Here is a 20,914-nt window from a genome sequence, read left to right as displayed (position 1 = left end):
AAAACAGAATTTTGCAAGGTTTATTTAAGAAAACTACAACACAATGTTTTATAATCGATACACCTTGTATAATATCTATAAAAAACGTATTAAACTTGATAGATACATATGAGTGATATTTATACTTCCTTGAAAATTCAAATAGCATTTGGATTGGATTAGAAATGTGAACAGAAGTTTTGCTTTATCTGTTTAAGACATGTAACCAGTTTAATGAATACATTGTTAAATACGATATTGGAAATCTATACATAGATTACTTAGTTTATGTAACTTATACAGGATATAATAAATTTTACGTTCGTTTTTCCAGCTATTGAGTGAATGAACAGAAATGACTGAAAAAGTCACCATCTAACTTGTTACAACGTAACGTGTTCACCCTCTTCCAGTTTGTGACTAATTGAGTCAGTCCACCTCACTGTTGAGCATACCACTGTCATTCAAACAGTTGGCCTCCACTGTCTTTCTTCTTCTGTTGTTTGCGAGAGTTGTGCACGTTTCATACAGCCAGGACACAGTACACTGTAAATCTGGATGGCTGTATGTTTCCTACATAAATTTCTTTAGCCTTGATGCAGATGACCATTGGGCTCAAAAAGTTTTGGTTGTGTGTTCCACGATTTTTCCTAGTTTTAGACTTTATAGAAAACAAGATTGTCATTACCACCATAGATGTCACTGCTCTCAGATAAGGTGTTACTCAATACATTCTTCCTTGCTTCTAATTCCAGTTCTATTCCCAGATCTGAATGTTCATTTGGGCTCATTAGGCCTGACTTGTATTGCAAACCGTCATTTGTCACGTCACTTTAATGCCTATTGCCCTTGTTTCAATCCGTTTCAAGGGTGCTTCTATAGATGAGTGTTTCTTTTATTGTGTTTAATGGGCTTCTGGATTTTCTCCATTTTTTTTCGTATTATTTTCTCTGTGTTCTCAACTCTCTCTCTTAAGGACTTACAACACAAAAAATCAGGGGTTCAATTCTCCATGGTGGACACGACAGGTATCCCAATGTGGTTGTGCTCTAAAATTAAATAATTAAACCGACCAATCTATTTTTTGCAGTATTTTTTCTTGAAGTGTCTATGCATTTAATTACACAAGCTTTGATCATTTCGTCTCTTTAAGGCAGAGATAATCAAACTTGTCTGCCTAAGATTGGGTGAATACAACTTTTGTCAACTTCATTTTGATTTGGCCCGGCATGGTTAAACGTTAGGGACAGCTAGCGCAGATCGCCCTCGTGAAGCTTTGCGTGAAATTAAAAAAAACAAACAATCATCTTTTTTCCCAGACGATTTGGGTATTCCTCTCTAAAAGAAAGAAATGTAATTTTGAGTTGAAAAGTACTGTTAAACAATCATTCTAACATATGAATAGCAGGATTCGCCTGACTCTTTCATAACACATAACCAGGGGCCTTTTTAAGGCGTTCTACTCGCAATCTGAAAGTCAGGGGTTCGAATCCTCGATACCGGACATGCTCACCCTTTCATCCGTGAAGGTGTACAATGTAACGATCAATCCAACTATTTGGACTGGCAAAAGTAGCTCAAAAATTGGGTGTTAATCAGCTGCCTTCCCCAAATCTGTCACTTCAAAATTATGGACGGCTGGGGAATAAACCCGTCTTGTAGGTTTACGCGAAATCCAGAAAGCAAATAAATCTAACTTAATTTGTTGGTGGGCAAGAGAAACTTCCTATCACCCGTGGGTTATGTACAAGTTGTACTCCTCAACGATCACTGTATGGAGTGTTAGGTTTCCGATAAAACCGTATTCAATTGTTTTTCTTTCACTGGTGCATATAGTACAAATACTTACACAATCTAGTGGTCTTTCTCATGTGTCAGGGACAGCAGAATTAAAGATTAAACCGAGCAAGATTATCTAAATTATAGTTGTTTGATACTAAAAAATATCGTACCAGGTTTACTTTAAAAATGCATAATAACAGATGTTATAAGTCATATAAATCACGTTGTAGAATATAATCTAAAGCAAAGAGAACTGTAAACAAAAAGAGTAAAAAGTGAAAATTAGAATAGCTGAATGTTATTATTATGAATAAAGGGAGAAAAAGTGTTAACGTTATCTTATAATAAGTTCCAAGTTTGACTGTGTGGGTATTTGGGTATTGATGTTGTTAAATACCCAGGAGGGTCAGGTACATTTGACCTCTTCCTCCCTCCCGAACGATTATAGCGTCTGTCTTTAGGGTTTTTTTTGTTTTTTTGTTTTTTTAAAGCTTTGGGCCAGAGTAAAAGTATAACATCATACTCAGGTCCATTTCAGGGCTCAGTCCATGCATGGACGAACAAGGAGTTTTTTTTTTTGTTTTTTTTCCATTTAATTTTTTTTTTTGTATTTTCATATATATATATATTTTTTTTTTGTATTTTTTCTCCTTTTTCTCGATTGAGAGAATGCTACTACTACTTGTAGTAACACAAACACTCACACAGAAAAGAAAGTAATAATAATTATTATTATTCAATACTTGAATAATAATTCAAAAGAGAAGAAAATAAAAAATAATAATAATGATTAAAAAAAAGAAAATAATAATTATAAAATAAAAAAAAACAAGGACTAAGTGTCTAGTGCATAGTGGCCAGCTTGTGTTACATTTCTTAAATATATGTTAAAAGGGGAGAGGTATTTAGTACCATTTACATCATGTACGTGATATCTGTCGAGATCACACATTAAGTCATTTTGTGCCAATTCTTATTGAAATATTTTAGAGAATTATGCAAGAGTCTTCAGCTATTGTATCTATGTTTGCATACTTGTGCATGAATGTGGTTGAGGTGCTACGTGGTACTTTGTATGCTGAAGTTAGTACAGAATTTTGTATACGTTGAAGTTTCTGTACATGTGTGGGTGCTATGTTAATCCAGGCAGGTGATGCATATTCTATTGTTGGTCTAATGTACGTTTTGTAGATTTTAAGTATGTTGTCTGGTGATGTTCCTTGATTTTACCTGAAAGACTTCTTGCATAGTTTGCTCTTTCCAGATTCGTATCAGTACATTTTTAATATGTGGTAGCCACGTTAATTTTGAGTCATAGGTTAGACCTAGAAATTTAGCAGAAGTAGCAGTCAGTAAAAGTGATCCATTCATATAGAGTTTTGGTGGATCTTTTTTCAGCTTATTCAGTCTGCTGAATACTATGACTTGGGTTTTGGAATATTAATTTTGATTCTGTATTTCTGGCAGTATTCTTCGATGTTATTTAGGACTGGTTGTAGGTTCGTTGCTGCTATTGACGGAGTGGGGCACTTTTCCAGACTGCTACATCGTCAGCGAACTGTGATGCATAACCTAAATTTAGGTCCGACAGAGGCATATTACTCACGTACATGATAAATAATATAGGGCTAACAACCCCTCCCTGCGGACTCCTGCTTGGGTGAAAAGGACCCTGAGTGGGCCCCATTTACATTTACTTTACACATTCTGTTATCCAGGAAGTTGGACAGCCAGCGAATAGTTTCCTGGGGTAATGCCATTTCAAGCAATCTATGTCTTAAGCCGTTATGCCACACTGTGTCAAATGCTTTCTCAATGTCGAGAAAGCAAGCTACAGTGCATTCTTTTTGTTGAAGCTGTCGGTAATTGATTCTGTAAGTCGAATCAGGTGGTCTGTAGTTTGGCGGTTTTTCGAAATCCGTTTTGAATTTCTGGTAATTTTGAATTTTCTTCTAAGTAAACTGACAGACGATTACTAATTATCCTCTCTAATACTTTGCCAATACAACTGGTTAAGCTAATCGGGCGGTAGTTGTTTGGTTTATTCGCTGACTTTCCTTCTTTCTGGAACATTAATATTATTGCTTCCTTCCAAGAAACGGGGATATATCCAGCTGATAGTGAGAGATTAAATAACGCTGTTAGGTGTTCATATAATCTCTGAGTGCCTTGTTTTAGGAGGATAGCTTGAATACCATCTTCTCCAGGAGCTTTGTTTTTTGTGTTTTTAATAGCAGTTACTACTTCTGTAACAGTGATATGTTTTACCAGTTGATGAGTGCTCCAGTCTTTTTGTTTTTCTTGGTGTGTAATATTGTTGACTGGAAATTTAGGTGTAAAATGCTTCTGTTTTGGTCAATAAAGTTTGTGACTGTATTATAAAAGTATCTGTTCATGTCTGGTTCATGATGTGTTTTGAACGTGTTTTCTAGGTGTTTTTTAAATATCTCGGCTTTTTCTGTGTTAGTGTATGCTGTTTCTCCATCCAGTTCCAGTGGTGGATATACTGTGTTTGTTGTTCCTGTGTTTGTAAATCTTTTCAAATGTGTCCAGAATTGTTTAGGATCAGTTTTATGATTTAGATCGGAACAGAAGGTGTCCCAGTTTTCTTGTTTCTGTTGTCTGATTAAGTTTCGTATTTTATTTCTTATTGTGTTTATCTGAGTTTTAAGTGTGGGGTTTCGATTTTGAATGTACTGTCTGCGGAGTATACGTCTGTTTTAATTAAGTGTATTATATCTTTATGTGGTTGCCATGAATGAGTTGTTGTGAAGTGTTTTGTTTCGGTATCGAACTGTTGGCTGCATGTTTTAGACACTCAGAGATGATATGACAGTATGCATCTATATCTGATGCGTCCGCGGCAATATGTAGTACTTCTGGAGGTAAGGTTTCATTTAATATAGTTTGGAAAACTGGCCAATTAGCTTTTTTGTAGTTCAGTTGGTCTCTCACTATGATTTTATTTAAGTGGGGGGTGAGATTGAAGATACACCAAACTGGAAGGTGGTCACTATCTATATCGTGACCAACATGAAAATTTACGAATTTGCGACTCATATTTGACGAACACAGGCATAGGTCCAGTATTTCACTGGTGCCATGTGCGTACGAGATATGTGTCGGTGTTGCATCGTTTAATAAAGTCATGTTTGATTCGTCCAGAAATTGATAAAGTAATTTGCCATTTGCGTTTGAGCAACGACAGTTGAATGCTATATGTTTACTGTTTAGGTCGCCGATAATAATAAGATTACAGTTGCTATTATACAATATACGCTAGAGGTGAAATCTTATAATAAACGATGGGTGCTTGACTGGTTTTGAATTTCGCGCAAAGCTACACGAGGGCTATCTGCGCTAGCCGTCCCTAATTTAGCAGTGTGAGACTAGAGGGAAGGCAGTTAGTCATCACCACCCACCGCCAACTCTTGGGCTACTCTTTTACCAACGAATAGTGGGATTGACCGTCACATTATAAAGCGCTCACGGCTGAAAGGGCGAGCATGTTTGGTGCGAGCGGGATTCGAACCCGCGATCCTCAGATTTACGAGTCGAGTGCCTTAATCACCTGGCCATGCCGGGCCTTACTTGACCTGTGGTACAACTTGTATCTAAGAGTAAAATGTTTTGTCTGAATGTGTTTAAGTATTAGCTAAATTGCATATCAAAAGCGAAATATCTTTGCTGTCAGTTTCTTACATATTTGTCACGTGCTTAGTTTTATGAAATATGTTTATAATCCTGCAAAAAATTTTCACGTCACTTTAGTTCTAAGAACGAGATCATCTTGTTTTTATAATATGAACCAGAAAGGCAAGTATGGTAAAACCAAAGTGTTAAATATCATAGCTTAAATGACAAAGAACATTTAATGTACGTTTTTAGAGTAACAACGATTTGGGGAATTCTATACGTAACAACATCTTACATGAAACAATTAGTTTTAACGTGTGTTTGCGAGCAAAGTTATATTTCATAATTTCTTTAATGATAGTTTCATTAACGGTATATAGTTTTATTATATGTATTTATGAAATGTGTACATGCCACAAAAAGTAGTTTCATTATTAATTTACTAAAATGGACTTAAGCATGTTTGGTGCGAGCGGGATTCGAACCCGCGACCCTCGAATTACGAGTCGAACGCCTTAACACACTTGGCCGGACCACCAACAACCAAGTCCAATGGAATAATAACTTCCACGGATAGATTTTTGTTTCATAATTTCTTAACAAATTATAAGAACAGTTTATTCGTAGTTGTTAACTTGAGTGACGCCATTTGACATTTGGAACCTAAAGTACCGATTTCTTTTTAAACCTTTAAAACGCCGCTTAAAAAGGTGTGGAATTGGAATTATAAATAATAATAAAAACAGCCTGCCAAATTTAATTACTGTGCAAACTGATACTCATATAAATAATATGACCTTTACGTTAAAACGTCTACTCAGTTACTGAAATACTATTTTAAAAATTAACGTTACATCAGAGAAATATTTTAAATACAATATCGGAAGTCTTCGGAGTTACAAAAGCGTTGATAGCTACGAATTTACACAAACGCAATTAATGTTCCCTGGGATAAACTTTCAAGTACATTTAGAAAAAAAATAGTATTATTGTTTTTAAGATGTGCATTATCCATATCAAAAGTCGAATAAAAATGTTTCAGAAGAAGACAACGTCCTATTACAAAAGATGATATTATTTTACAGTAGGCTTAACTTCACTTGTTTTGGATACAATGCCAGAGACTGTCTTTATACCATCTCGAAAATGAGAAATACAATTTGTTCTTTATTCAGTTAGATTATATATATTAATTTTTATTCGTTTCCCAATTTTACACTTCTTCCCTGGAAAACTTTCCACGGACGTCGATGTTAACATACAAACTTCCATCCTCTTCCAAAACTACCGAATATATTTTATAGACGAAAATGTTTTTTGAACATGTTAATTATTTCTCAAACACAACTTAAGTGTAAGTTTGAATAAATTTCACCAGTATTTTTCCGTATCATCAAGTAATACCTGAGGGATAATTTGTTATAAATTCAGCACAATAATCCTAGCATTCTAACATACGGTAGCCTTTTAAATTACGAACCTTCAAATATTATTAATTTATTCACATTTAATTAGAAAATGAATACGAAGGAAAAAAAAAAAGCTTTTGTTTTTGTTCCTTATGAAATTTAGTAATTGAAGACCGTCTACTATTTTGATCATCGTGAACGTCAAATCAATGTAAAATTCCCTCCTATGTAGAGGCAAAACAAAGGATCCGGAACTGAAGTCCAGTTTAACTGTTTAAGTGGGTGAGAATTGTGATGCATTACACCTAGATGAGTGACCAGTCCATCGCAAGTTACTCCCTGCCTGACAGCGAGCACCTATCATACAGCTGAATTAGGGTAAAATATCTTGTTCAAGGACACGACGCGACTCAGACTCGAACTTGCAATCGTGTGATAACGAGATGTAAAGTGGGGAGCCAGTAAACCACGTCAGCGTTATTATGATAATGGATTGGCATATTCAGTTAACATTCATGTGATTATAACTAACCCCCACTTGTATTCTTTTATACATAGAATTGTTTGCCGCATGGTGTAAGTTAGTTGTTTTGTTCAAAATGAAATGACTTAATGTTTTTTCCAAATTGTTTGGATAAAAATTGTGAAGTTGGGAATTATTATGAATACATCTCAAAGCATTTGCTCTGTAATAAACATATACGCTACTGTGTGAAACAGGCAATGATACACTGGCACACCAGCGAAAATGTTTAGCTCGAATAAGAAAACGGTGTATTTTATTTGTATTTTACAAAAGTGTTATCTTTTTGTTACTGAATTCCTTTTCATAGTTACAATGTAGAACTTTATCTTTATAGTTTAGTTAAATCCGTAAAGTGATAAAGGAGTTAACAACAGGAATCACTAAACTACTGACCAACAATATACACTACGTGGCCAAAAGTATGTGGACACCCGACTATCACACCCATATGTACTTGTTGAAAATCTCATTCCAAAAATATGGGCATAAATATGGAGTTGGTTTCCCCTTTGTTGCTATAACAGTTTCCGCTCTTCCGAGAAAGTTTTTCATTAGACTTTGGAACATGGCTGCGGGGATTCGCCTTCCTATTCAGCCACAAGAGCATTAGTGAGGTCGAGCACTGATGTTGGACGAGAAGGCCTGGTTCGTAATCTGCGTTCCAATTCATTCCAAAGGTGCTCGATGGGGTTTAGATCAGGAATCTGTGTAGGCCAATCAAGTTCTTCAACACCAACTTCAGCAAACCATGTCTTTATGGACCTCGCTTTGTGCACGGGGGCAGTGTTATGCTGAAACTAAAAAGGGCATTTCCCAAACTGTTACCACAAAGTTAGAAGCACACAACTCTCAAGAATGTCATTGTATGTTGCAGCATTAAGATTTCCCTTCACTGGAACTAAAGAGCCTAGCCCAAACCATGAGAAACAGCCCCAGACCATTATTCCTCCTCCACAAACGTTTACATTTGGCATTATGCATTCAGGCAGAAAGTGTTCTTCTGGCATCCGCCAAACCCAGATTCGTCCGTCTGACTGCTGGATAGTGAAGCGTGATTCATTACTCCAGAGAACGCGTTTCCACTATTCCAGAGTCCAACGGCGGTGTGTTTTACACCACTCTAGCCGATACTTGGCATTGTGCATGGTGATCTTAGGCTTGTATGCGGCTGCTCGGCCACGGAAACCCATTTCATGAAGCTCCCGACGAACAGTTTTTGTGCTGAGTTGCTTCCAGAGGCAGTTTGGAACTCGGTAGTAAGTGTTGCAACTGTGGACGGACGATTTTTACCCGCTAAGCGCTTCAGCACTTGGCGGTCTCGTTCTATGAACATATGTGGCCTACCGCTTCGTGGCCACACAAGCTCACAGACGTTTCCACTTAATAATAACAACATTTGCAGTTGAGCGGGGCCGCTCTAGCACGGCAGAAATGTGACGAACTGACTTGTTGGTACAGTGGCATCCTATGACAGTGCCATGTTGAAAGTCAATGAGCTTTTCAGTACGACCCATTCTCCTGCCAATGTTTGTCTATGGAGATTGCATGGATGTATGCTTGATTTTATGCACCTGTTAGTTAGCAATGGGTGTGGTTGAAATGGCCGAACCCACTAATTAGATGGGGTGTCCACATACTTTTGGCCATGTAGTGTATCTCAAAGCAGAGAACGAGAGTGTAAACATGTACAGGATTGTAGGTGGCGTTGAAACTAGATATTAGTTGTATAAATATGGCTTAATTGATTTGGCATTTGTTTATATCTATTTCCTACTTAGTATCTGTGTGTTTTCTATGGTTATATTGTGATTATTTGATTTGGAGTGTTCAAAAACGTATGAAGGTGTTGTTTTTTAGTTCTTTGAATCTAGTTTCCATTTTTCTGCTTGTTTCTCCAACATAGAAGTCGTGACAGTTGTTGCATTGTATTTTATAAATAATGGTGGTATTGTATTTGTCAGTGTAGTTTTTGCATAGCGAGGGCTTTAGTTTTGTATCTGGGTTTACTTCAAGTACTACTGATAAGTAAATAAAAGATAAAGAAAGGGAATATTTTAATATAGGAAAAATTAAAACATATATCGTATCTTTGCTTCAAACATTTTCCTTTACATTTTAAGTCCACAAGGCCTAGTGCTGTCAATTACTTTTAGAAAGACTATTTAACACAGAATGAGAACAAACTTCAATCTGTAGAAATAAAGCAGGACCAAAGTTTCAGCTGAAGAAACACATTCCAAACGGTTAAGTTGGAGTTGTTATGTGAAAGTGGAAAGTTTGACAGTAAAAACATGTGGCGGTCGTTTGTTCTATCCTGCACCAATAAGGAAATATTATAGTAGCCATCATCCTTGTCACGTGACACGTGAATTCACTCACTCACTTGCCGAACTGCAAGTTCTGGAGGATTATTCCGTAAACTTCAAAGCGAGAACATATATTTTCGAATGTTAAGAATTTCGGTTTAAATGTTAACCAACAGCACTCGTAAATATATATATCCCGAAAATAAACACTTCTAACTACTCTCTGAACTTGTCAGAATCGTTTAAACATTGTTATTGACAATGTTACTGGAAATGACTTAATCTGGATTATGTAAATAATGTTGTATACTGCGTTTCTTTTGTTTTTACACTCTTGTTATTTACAGAGTGCACACGGAGCAGGACTTTTGAGGTATCAGAGGTAATTTTAAAAGCTACATACTCACATATATATATTTATATAATGTGCTATCTCTGTTTTCACTTCCACTATCACGTTCATAACAGGCATGTTAACCTGACATAGCGTGTATTTCCCCAGTAGTACCCAGCGGTAACGTGAAAAATGAATAGAAATTGCAAATTCCACGATTAAGTCTCCTTATAAAGGTTATTTTCTGTTTTCATTTCCGCACAAGTATGATTACACTCAAGGTTCAACTCAATATCATTGTATCTAAAACTTGTATGATAAGATGTAAACCTCTGAGGGCCATAGTAAAGGGTCCATGGGTTATTTTGAGCTGTTCCGTGGAACAACTGAGAATCTTTTAAGATGCTAGTATAGAATTTCACATGTAATAAAACAATGAAATGCAGTCAGAAGTTTTTGTGGAGACGCAAGTTTCCATATTCGTTCTACCGCGTACATTACAAAACTTAGATTGAACAAAGCTGATTTCTTGTGAAAAACTTTGCTTCGTAAACTAAGGAACAACAAGCTCCAGTAATAAAGTCAGATACCCTTAATCCTTCTAGTAAAAAATAAACATCTTTAAACATGTTTGTTTAGATGTTTTTAGATCGCTCATCCTTGTGTTCAAATGTGAAAAAAAAAAGGTTTAATTCGTCACACATAGTGTAGTTTAGAAGCCCATTGACAGGCAAAGAATGCAGACATTAAAATCACGAGGAAAAACCTGATTGTTAGTTATATACAATGAGATATTGTGGGCCTATCATGCAATGTTATTGCGAACATTCAAGGTGATTTCCTTCGAAAATGTTATTGATATGCACCATTCACCTTAAATGTTTTAATACAAATACAAAGATATATTAAACCCACTCCCAACGATTACCCGTCATATGCTTAAATGCGCTATTTACATGCATGAGGAGTTGTATTATATAGTATAGAAATCCAATCGTAGTAAATATTTTAAAAGTGTATAGGTGTAAGATGAACTATCAGAATTTTTCATAATTCTAAATATTAAAAAGGTTACAAAGTGCCCACGTGAGGTAGTACTCAAGTATTGAATTGAAGTGGCTTCAAGAATTGTTCACATTATGCCACAGTTTTCAATTATAGAACAATTCAAACTGGCACTACTGTTCGAGAAGTCTCATCAGAAATGCATGGTTGTTTTGCAGATTTTATGGTTTGTTTGTTTTTGAATTTCGCGCTAGCCGTCCCTAATTTAGCAGTGTAAGATTAGAGGGAAGGTACTCTAATCTCTTTTACCAACGAATAGTGGGATTGACCGTAACATTCTAAAGCCCTCACTGCTGAAAGAGCGAGCATATTTGGTGTGAGGGGGATTCGAACCCACGACACACGGATTATGAGTCGAATGCCTTAATCGCTTGTCATTGTCGGGCCAGATTTTATGGAGAATGTAAACTGAGTAATGTAATTATTTTGTAATAAATAATGTAATTATTTTCTTCAGCATGGTGTTCACTACAGGTGTTTAAGTACTTGAGGCTAGGCTGAAGAAAGTCCTTTTATTTCGAATATTCTGTTAAATATATATTATCTTATTGTTGCACTTAATTGTTTTCACCAAAAGATAAAACAATTTAGAATTTTTAAAAATAAATATCATGATGCAATAACTTACTATATGTAATAAAACACGTTATGGCTATTGTGAGCTTGAAGATCTACGTAAAAGCTAAAAATTAAGACGATCATATTTTATAAGTTTTACGTCATAAATGCTTTCATCCGAGGATCGCGGGTTCGAATCCTTGTCACACCAAATATGCTTGCCTTTTCAGTTGTTGGAGCGTTATATTGTGACGGTCAATCCCTGTATTCGTTGGTAAAAGAGTAGCCCAAGAGTTGGCAGTGGGTGGTGATGACTAGCTGCCTTCCCTCTCGTCTTACACTGCTAAATCAGGGACGGCTAGCGCAGAAAACCCTAGTGTAGCTTTGCGCGAAATTCACAACAAACCAAAAACACACACACAAAATCATTCTAAAGATTCTCACTCTGTTTGGAAACCATTTCGTGTGTATTTCTTTGTGGTTTTTATAAAATAAGTTTCAAATCCAAACAATATGACAAACTGTATGATTATAATTGAATGTAATTGAACAGATATTGATATTTTACTTCCAAGAGGACACCGACATTCATTTTATGTCGCAAAAATATTTTACTCGTAACATGCTAAAGAAACACATTTTTGTAGTGCAGCATTATTTTAACGAATCATGATTACAACGTCACTACTTCTCAATAAATGTTACACGTCGAAACGAAACCTAACATTTTCACTTTCATGATTTATTGTCGTTATTGTATCACTGATACAAGAGAGTTTGTTTGTTTGTTTTGCTTACTTATTTCATTATTATGGCCAGGTGGTTAAGGCACTGAACTCGTAATTCGAGGATCGCGGGTACGAATCCCCGTCACACCAAACTTGCTAGCCCTTTCTGCTGTGAGGTCTTTATAATGTAACGGACAATCCCACTATTCATTGGTATAAGAGTAGCCCAAGAGTTGACTGTTGGTGGTGATGACTAGCCCTCTAGTCTTACACTGTTAAATTATGGACGGCTATCGCAGATTGCCCTCGTGTAGCTATGCGCGAAATTCAAACCAAACCAAATACAAGTGAGAGTACAAGTTTGTTTTTGTTTTTTTTTTTTTCAAAATTGAGACTTTCTTAAAAGTTTTGAATATTTCTAAAGTATTTAAATTCTGAATTAAAAGTAAAATATTTATATAAAGCTAACCCAAGTACAAACTGTTTATTCTTTCATTCAACGAATTTGTTCATCATTCGGTTGTTGATTTTGAAAAATCTAACTTTTATATCTTTGGTGTTAAAAAGAGGTATTTCACCACTGCCATTTGGTTTTAGTATTAGACACTTAATTTGGAATTATTATCTACCAGTCAGTGCATCCATCCATCAATATGTCGAGTTATTTACCAAGCTATTGATATACATTTTGTGTAACCATCTATCCATATTTTATACTTTTATGGTTAACTAACCAAGATCAGTTAAACAAACAACTAACGTTTTATAACTCTGTATGAATATTATAGATTACTGCGACATGTTTATATGACAATACTGAACTATTTCATTGATAAATCATCTCCGAAATCGTGCCCGAGAAAGAAAAAAAAAGTGTTATTAAATGACGTTACACCAGAAACGTGGTGTAAACTTCACGCACAGCGTTTCAGTTCTTTGCGTGTTTAAGTTCTTTAGTGAGCGGTCCTATTTTAACCCTCATAAAACTGCGTCTTGCTGTGCATTTTTTCACATCAGTTTTGCGTTAGTAGCAATGAACGAAAATTTAAATACTGGCACTCATAGTTTGTGCATAAGGTAGACAAAATAGCATCGTACGTGTAACAAATATCGTTAAATACCAGCATGGTTCAACGCATTTTTAAGTAATTATCTGATTACTTCATCATTGTATTTCTGTTATTATTGTTATTTCTCAGATACTTTGATGCTACCTAGTTACAGAAGAGGAACGTTCACCGTATTTCACTAAAAGACAATATCAGTGAACTACTTGGTGCCTCATTGTGACGGTTTATATTACATATTAACTTATAAAAACTTAGATAATTTACACAGAAACATTTATTCTGTTTTTGAATCTCTGCATTTCGGTTTTATCTTATAAATGATCTTTATGCAAGGAAGTGTACGTGTATTTCCTTTATTTAGTACAGCGTCAAACCACGAATATCTCAGCACTGCTTCTTCTCCTGTCAATTTTTATTATTATCCGGAAAATAAAGTGTTTTTTTTCCTTCAAAATGTTCTGTATGACAAGAAACAAGTTAATATGATTTTTTTTTTTTTTACAATACACGTGCAAAGAACCTTAGTCACTGGAAGCCAACATTTGAAATTCATTGGAATTTTACGCTATCTCTAAAATAATAAGTTATGTCAAGAGGATAAAGACTTTAAAGACATATTTAACCATGGTACAATGTAATCTATAACATTAGTAATACACTGGTAGGTAGTAAGCTTATTCTATATCAAATTCTGTGTGGAATACCCTTATGCCATTTCCGGTCAAACTACACTAGTATATCTAATTCATGATATTAAAATATAATGTTTACGAGCACCAAACAAGTGTTTGTTAAACTAAACATCCAAGTATTAACTAAATCAATTAAGCTTCTTGTAACTGCTTAGTCTCTGGCTAGTAGAAATTTGAATTTGTTTAGTCGCGGGCGAAGTATAATTGCTAGTCGCCATTAGGCTTAGTTGATCAGAGAAGAAAAATCTTAAAGAAAAGGATGAAAATGTATTGTTAAATCTCCCGTAGCAACTGAGTCTTAGGTAAGTTTTACCTTTACAGCCGCCAGTGGGTTTCAGTTGCTTAAAAGATGCGCTCAAAAATAAAAGTATCTTAGAATAATAGCAACACTTGTAATATTTCTTGGATTAGAGTATAATTATAGATCACTCTTAACACAGAAATGTTTTTCAAATTATAATTTCATTTTCTTATGTAACTGCAACCGATCTCAAGCGTTGCAGGTGTTGTAATTGAGCAGCTGCCTTGTGAGATGTTAGTACCACGTTTAACCTTCTGTTTTAACATAATTCACAGTATTTACGCATGCATAAAATGCAATATTAAATTTAACATAACGCATGAAATATGAAAGGTATCCAGTTTTCTGTATAAAAGACTATTTTTCAATTTCCAATTTGACACTTACGACAACTGTAACCCGCAGGATTAAGCCTAAAATTCGTTTACTTTGATGTGAAACAATTGGTTATCGCATTTTAAACTTCTAAATTTGACGAAGTATCTACTTTTTTCCAAAACCTACAAAAGTCGCTTTACCATTTAAAACACGGATATTAATTAAAGCGTGTTTTGATCAATGAGTGGTCATGTTTTGTCAAAGTAATCGTCGATGTTTTTTTTGAAACAGCTGAAGACTGTAGGTAAAGTTATGATATACAAATGTTAGATAGTTCAAGTGTGTATATTGGTAAAATTTTTACTTTTGGTCGTGAGCAGAAAAACAAACTTTAAACATCACTCTGTTAACTAACACGTACTGAACAATTGAAAAACAGTGGACTCAGAGATGCCTATTGTACTGTATTGAACGCACTTGTTAATCATGTGACGTAACACCATGTAAACGCATACTTTTATGCTATATACTTATTTTTGCTAAGCCTAAAAATTCACACCGTAATCACAATCTGCCTTCAAAACGATGTTTGATCCCTAAAATTGTTTTACTTTATAATGGTCTCGTTTACTGTCTTCTATTGAAGGTTTTGTGCTATTCATAGTAATAAACATTTGGGTTTAAAACATCAATAAGCACTGTAATTGAACATTTTAAAGAGACACCATAGTTTAATAAAATCATTTCAATTAATTTCGTGCTATTGATTAATTTTGTAATCCCACTAAACGGATGAATAAAGCGCGTTATAATTTCACGTATTACAATATTGTCTTTCCACGATGTTCTGGTGTTTCAAATGTTATGCTTTTTAATGTATGTTTGGAAACTCCAGCACTAAATACGCAGGAACTTTCCATTTTCCCAAACTTATAAAGAACTTTTATTAACATTCTTCTGTTTGAAGATAAAACAAACTATAACCCAAGAATTAAAATATCCAAGGTTATTACTATATTAAGAAAACATTTTTATAGGAGCATTCATATATCCCTTCCCTCTATACAAAAACAGATAAATTTGTAATTACCACTAAAAGTTATAACAATACAGAACAGCGGTGAAAATAAAAGTGAAAGTTTGATTTTGTTTGGAATTAAACACAAAACTACACAATGGGCTATCTCTGGTCTGCCCACCACGGGTATCGAAACCCGATATCTAGCCGCGTAGGTTCGCAGACGTACTACTGTGCTGATCACCCAGAGGTACTGGGGTGCGAAACTCAAAATACTCTCTATTCTGACAACGATATGTTTAAGTGACGAGTACAATCAACTCTGTAGAGTTAAAGTCAAAAGAATCTGATAAAAACAAACCCATCAGATGTTTCTTTAGTATTACGCTTAGAATATGAAAATTATGCGTTTACAGTATAAAGATATTATCCATAGCTTACAAGCTAAAAATCTTATAGCTAAAATTAAGACTTGGCGTTACCAGGTCTAGCACTCTGACCATTGTGGTTATGATGCAAAATAAGCAAGAACTGAAGAAGCAGATATTTTGGATATTAAATTACAGTATCTTAAAGAATGTTTCAATGAGCCCTAGCAGATAGTTAATCATAATATACAGCGACATCTTTAAATGCTAACGGAGTTCGTTAACTGTTCATGTCTGTCTAATGTTCGTGGGACTAACTACACGAAATTGTGACAACATCTGTTAGTGACTGTGGTTATATTTTAACACTTACTAGTAAATATTTAACTCGATAACATGAAAGATCTTTTAAAAAACATTTGAAACAGTCTAATCCGATTTATAGTTTTTAAACACAAAATGAATGTTACTAAATGCATGGTATTAAAAAGATTGGTCTCTATCACTAAAACGTTTCTAATGTGATTGGCTACTTAAATATTTTTTTAATTAATTGAATATATAACAATCTAACAGAAATGAAAAGCGATCTTCACTCACGGCTAGTGTTTCCCATCACGTTAGGTATAGAAATAGGAGGTCGGCAGCAGCATATCCAAATCATCACCCTGCGTTCCCATCCAATCTCTCCTAATACCTGCTGCATCCGCTAGGCGTCGCTCAAACCTGGTGAGCTTTGGTGGGTTTGGCAGCATGTCTTACGTCACGATGATAGAGACCGTGAGTTATTGGTGGGGCCGGCGGTCCACTTAATTCTGGTCATTATCATAATCATCGGCTTTATCTCCCTGTACTAGAGTGAGTCAGGCCAGGACTACGCCACTGTTGACCGCATAACTCAACTTGAAAGCAGGCTTTGTTCGTACTGCAGCTCACCAGTTGCCGGCCTTTCACATCATTTCCACGTGCTATCGGAAAGCACACGGGGTCTCGTGCATATCTTAACCAGAACCAGACTGCTGCTGTCAACACATGATACCATATTTATTAACAGAGTCGAACTTCGTCGACCCTCTGAATGGAATTCCTGTTAAAAGTATCTGAGTGCACCCACACCTCGAAGTACCGCAGGTGTATAGACATTATTGTCTTCAGACCCAATTTTGCTTGTGATAAAAAAACAAACTGCTTTTATCTTCATAAAATATGACTGTTGAGATTTATACGAATAACGTAATGGCTCAGTTTGCATCTTTAATTGTAATGATTCGAGGTCATTATTCCAAACCAATATTCAGCACTCGAAATAACAAAGCCTCTTTTTTTCACACATCTTACCAATAATTGAATAGGGATTCACTGAGAGAAAACTACGATATATAGCTTTTCAGAGACTTTAAAATACAAATTATTTTAGTGTATTAGACACAAGCTTTTTAATCTACTTATTAGTGGTTGGTGAAGAAAGACAAATTCTGACGATTGAACACTCGATTATTGCAGGAAGACTAAAACGTAAACACACTAAATCGCTATACCAAAAGAGTATTCAGCAATTTTACAGTTGTAAAGCTAACACAAGATATTAGTGTGTAAGTACAGCTCCCACGATTTAAGAGAAGAAAGCGACTATTGGTGAGCATCGAACAGTCGAACATAATTTTGTATCGTGACAGTTTCGTTTTGAGGTATGAACGGATCTACAACGTCCGCACATTCAAATTTTCTGAAAACCATCACTAAAGAGCCTGGTCTCACAAACTGATACATCCTACGTGAAGAAATGTTGCATTCAGTAGATTCAGAAGAGCGTCAGAAAACCGCTTCAGGAAGTAACGTGACCTTTGACCAGACGGGCAGTGCTTTCCGAGTAGTTGCTCCAAAACGACCAAAAGAAGGCAAGTATTCACCCTTTTGTACATACTTTTAAGTGTATGGATTTAGTCTGTTTTCCTTGTGTGTGTATATATATACATATGTCTGTGTCTAGCATGCTGTTTGTATAACAAACGAATCGTTGGCTACTGATGTATGTTTTAACGGTTTCTGATTGATCAACACAACAAATTATCTCTAATCACTCTAATCCTTATAGACGTTTGTTAAACGTAGTTGGAAAGGATCGATAAATATTTATTCTGCAGAATCCTATTCAACCTCGAATTTAATATGTATGTCAACTTCATAGCATTCTTTGGATCCCAAAGATAAAGTAAAAGCCTATTAGCTTTTGAATGAATTATTCTTAAACATGTTATTCGTAACTGGTTATTAAATTATCTCCCTTCATACCCATCAGATAAAATAGATAGTTTCAAACACATATAACGAAGACTGATTCGTCTAACTTTTAGAGTACAACGGCGGTCATTTCTAGTGGTTAAAGGTTATGCATATTTAATAAATGTTATATATCCAGAAATAAATTGAGCATTGAAACATGAGGCCGTTACAATGATAAAATGATTACGATACAAGAGTTTTAAGAACAAAATACTGTGAGGAAAACGACAATATATAAATTATGAAACCAATGATAGGGGCACAACCAACCACACTCTTATGATACCGTTGCTAATCATAGATTTTTTTCCAGAGATGAATTGTTTGTTTGTTTGAAATTAAACATAAAACTACACAATGAACTATTTCTGTTATGCCCACCACCGGTATCGAAACCCTGTTTCTAGCGTTGTAAGGCATGCCGCTGTGTCACTAGAGGGGACAGGCAGAGATGATTTAGGCAGTATGTTTGTCATGGCGTAGTAGTTTTTTTTTACGAACCTTCTCTTTTCTAAACTTTCGTTTAGAAAACTATGCGAACTATTCTTCAGGTCTGGGTATCCTAAGAGGTTCTTACTCTGCTAGACCTGCAGAAGAACCCAGTCCAGAGTTCGAAACATCGTTATCTCAAAGACATTTGTGGAAAGATAAGATTCATAAAGAAAACGCCTCTAAAAGATCTTGGTCTTTTGCTCAACAAGTCGCAAATTTGCCTACTTAAGTTCATTTTCCAAAATTATAATTAAATTACGATCCTACAATGTATGAATACTAATGTTCAGCTAGATGTCATATTGGCTGAAGGATTAAAATTGACGTTTCGGCTACGAATAGAAATCATAGTAGTTTAATAAAAAAATTAAAACAAATGTTTGTTTTTTGAATTTCGCGCAAAGCTACACAAGGTTATCTGCGCTAGCCGTCCCTAATTTTGTAGTGTAAGACTAGAGGGAAGGCAGCTAGTCATCATCACCCACCACCAACTCTTGGGCTACTCTTTAACCAACGAATAGTGGGATTGACCGTCACATTATAACGCCCCCACGGCTGAAAGGACGAGCATGTTTGGTGCGAAAGGGGATTCGAACCTGCGACCCTCAGATTACACAAATGAAAAGAAGAAAAAGTACACAGTGGAAATGACTTAATATCAAACGAACTAACATTTAACTTTTTTGCGTCTTTTTGACTGACAAATGGTTTGATAACATAACCAGAGGTTAGTGTTACTTTGTTTTTGACTGAAAAATGGTTTGATAACATAGCCAGAGGTTAGTGTTACTTGCCTTTTTAAATCAGAAAATTATCTCTAGCTTGGATTTAGGTACGTCATTTTTCTTACGTTTACTGAGCAAATTTAATATTTACTCACTTATTTTTGGGAGTTGCGTTTTTTTTCTTTCTTTAGTGGAAACTCTATTGCTGTTTCTTGTCTTAATACGCGAAAATTTGCACACGTTTTAAGTGAAAAAATATGTATCTAAAAGCTGAAATAAAAAAAAACGCGAAATATGATATCTAAAACAATTTTCTGTTCTGGTTGTAACTGATTTGTTAGAAATACAAAACCAGACAAAAGATAGCGATTGTTATGTCGTTATATAGCACAAAATAATTTTATACCACAAACGCATAACTTCTCCCCTCAATTTATTAGAGTAACAAGTCCAGCAAAATATTACAATTACAGTCCTTTTTGAATGACATTGTCAAATATCTGTTAGGTTGTCTTGTGTGATACTATAATATAAACAACATCTTCTAATGTACCGTTATATAATAAAATACCACAAACGCAAAGGCCCGACATGGCCAGGTGGTTAAGGCACTCGACTCGTAATCCAAGGATCGCGGGTTCAAATCCCCGTCACACCAAACAAACATGCTCGCTCTTTCAGCCGTGGGTACGTTATAATGCACCGGTCAATCCCACTATTCGTTGGTAAAAGATTCAGTTTAAAGGTTGGCGGTGAGTGGTGATGACTGGTTGTTTTCCTCTAACCTTACACAGGTAAATTAGGGATGGCTACCGCAGATAGCCTTCGTGTAGCTTTACGCGAAATTCAAAGCCAAACCAAACATAAAGCAGAATGTGTGATTTTCCTTAACAGCGATCTGATTCCAATGATCAGATGAAATAGTTGAGTGTGTATTTTTAGAATATTGCAAGAGTTATTCTAAACTGTATGACAGATCAATCAGTAAAAAAAATGTTTTTAAAACATTATGTTTTCTTTGTAATATTTTATATCCCAAAATGTCATTTCTTCGTCTATATATATTATTAAATTTTGTTTCTTTTTGGTGTTGTATTTCAAAATTCATTTTTAATTACAAAAACTCAACATGTATTCTACAGATTGACGCATTCCAAAAATCCAATCTTTGTCTCTTTGTGATTTAAAACACATTTTTTTTCTAAGTTGTTCTATTTCACAATCCCTTCTTTACCTGATTATAACTAACTCAATGTAAATTGTATTTCAACAACTCTTCATAAAGATACATCTTTATAATTCTTCATAATGCGACACCTGGACA

At 35.2% G+C, this 20,914-nt stretch overlaps 2 protein-coding genes across 2 annotated transcripts in view; one reads left to right on the top strand and one right to left on the bottom strand.

Annotated features, from left to right (window-relative positions):
* The window catches only part of LOC143252149 (uncharacterized), a 148,949-nt gene extending 132,173 nt beyond the window's left edge, over positions 1-16,776 (bottom strand). The window contains exon 1 of the mRNA XM_076503846.1: positions 16,691-16,776. The gene's annotated coding sequence lies outside the window, so the exon portion shown is untranslated. The remainder of the gene's footprint in view (positions 1-16,690) is intronic.
* Positions 16,777-16,943: 167 nt separating this feature from the next.
* The window catches only part of LOC143252150 (uncharacterized), a 52,449-nt gene continuing 48,478 nt past the window's right edge, over positions 16,944-20,914 (top strand). Inside the window, exon 1 of the mRNA XM_076503847.1 lies at positions 16,944-17,988. Coding sequence (XP_076359962.1) covers positions 17,874-17,988 — 115 coding nt within the window. The 5' untranslated portion in view covers positions 16,944-17,873. The remainder of the gene's footprint in view (positions 17,989-20,914) is intronic.

Source organism: Tachypleus tridentatus, chromosome 6 (assembly GCF_004210375.1).
Source record: "Tachypleus tridentatus isolate NWPU-2018 chromosome 6, ASM421037v1, whole genome shotgun sequence".
In the NCBI taxonomy this organism is placed as follows: domain Eukaryota; kingdom Metazoa; phylum Arthropoda; class Merostomata; order Xiphosura; family Limulidae; genus Tachypleus; species Tachypleus tridentatus.
The sequence above is the reverse complement of the archived record's forward strand: the minus strand, read 5'-3'. Positions and strand labels throughout refer to the sequence as shown.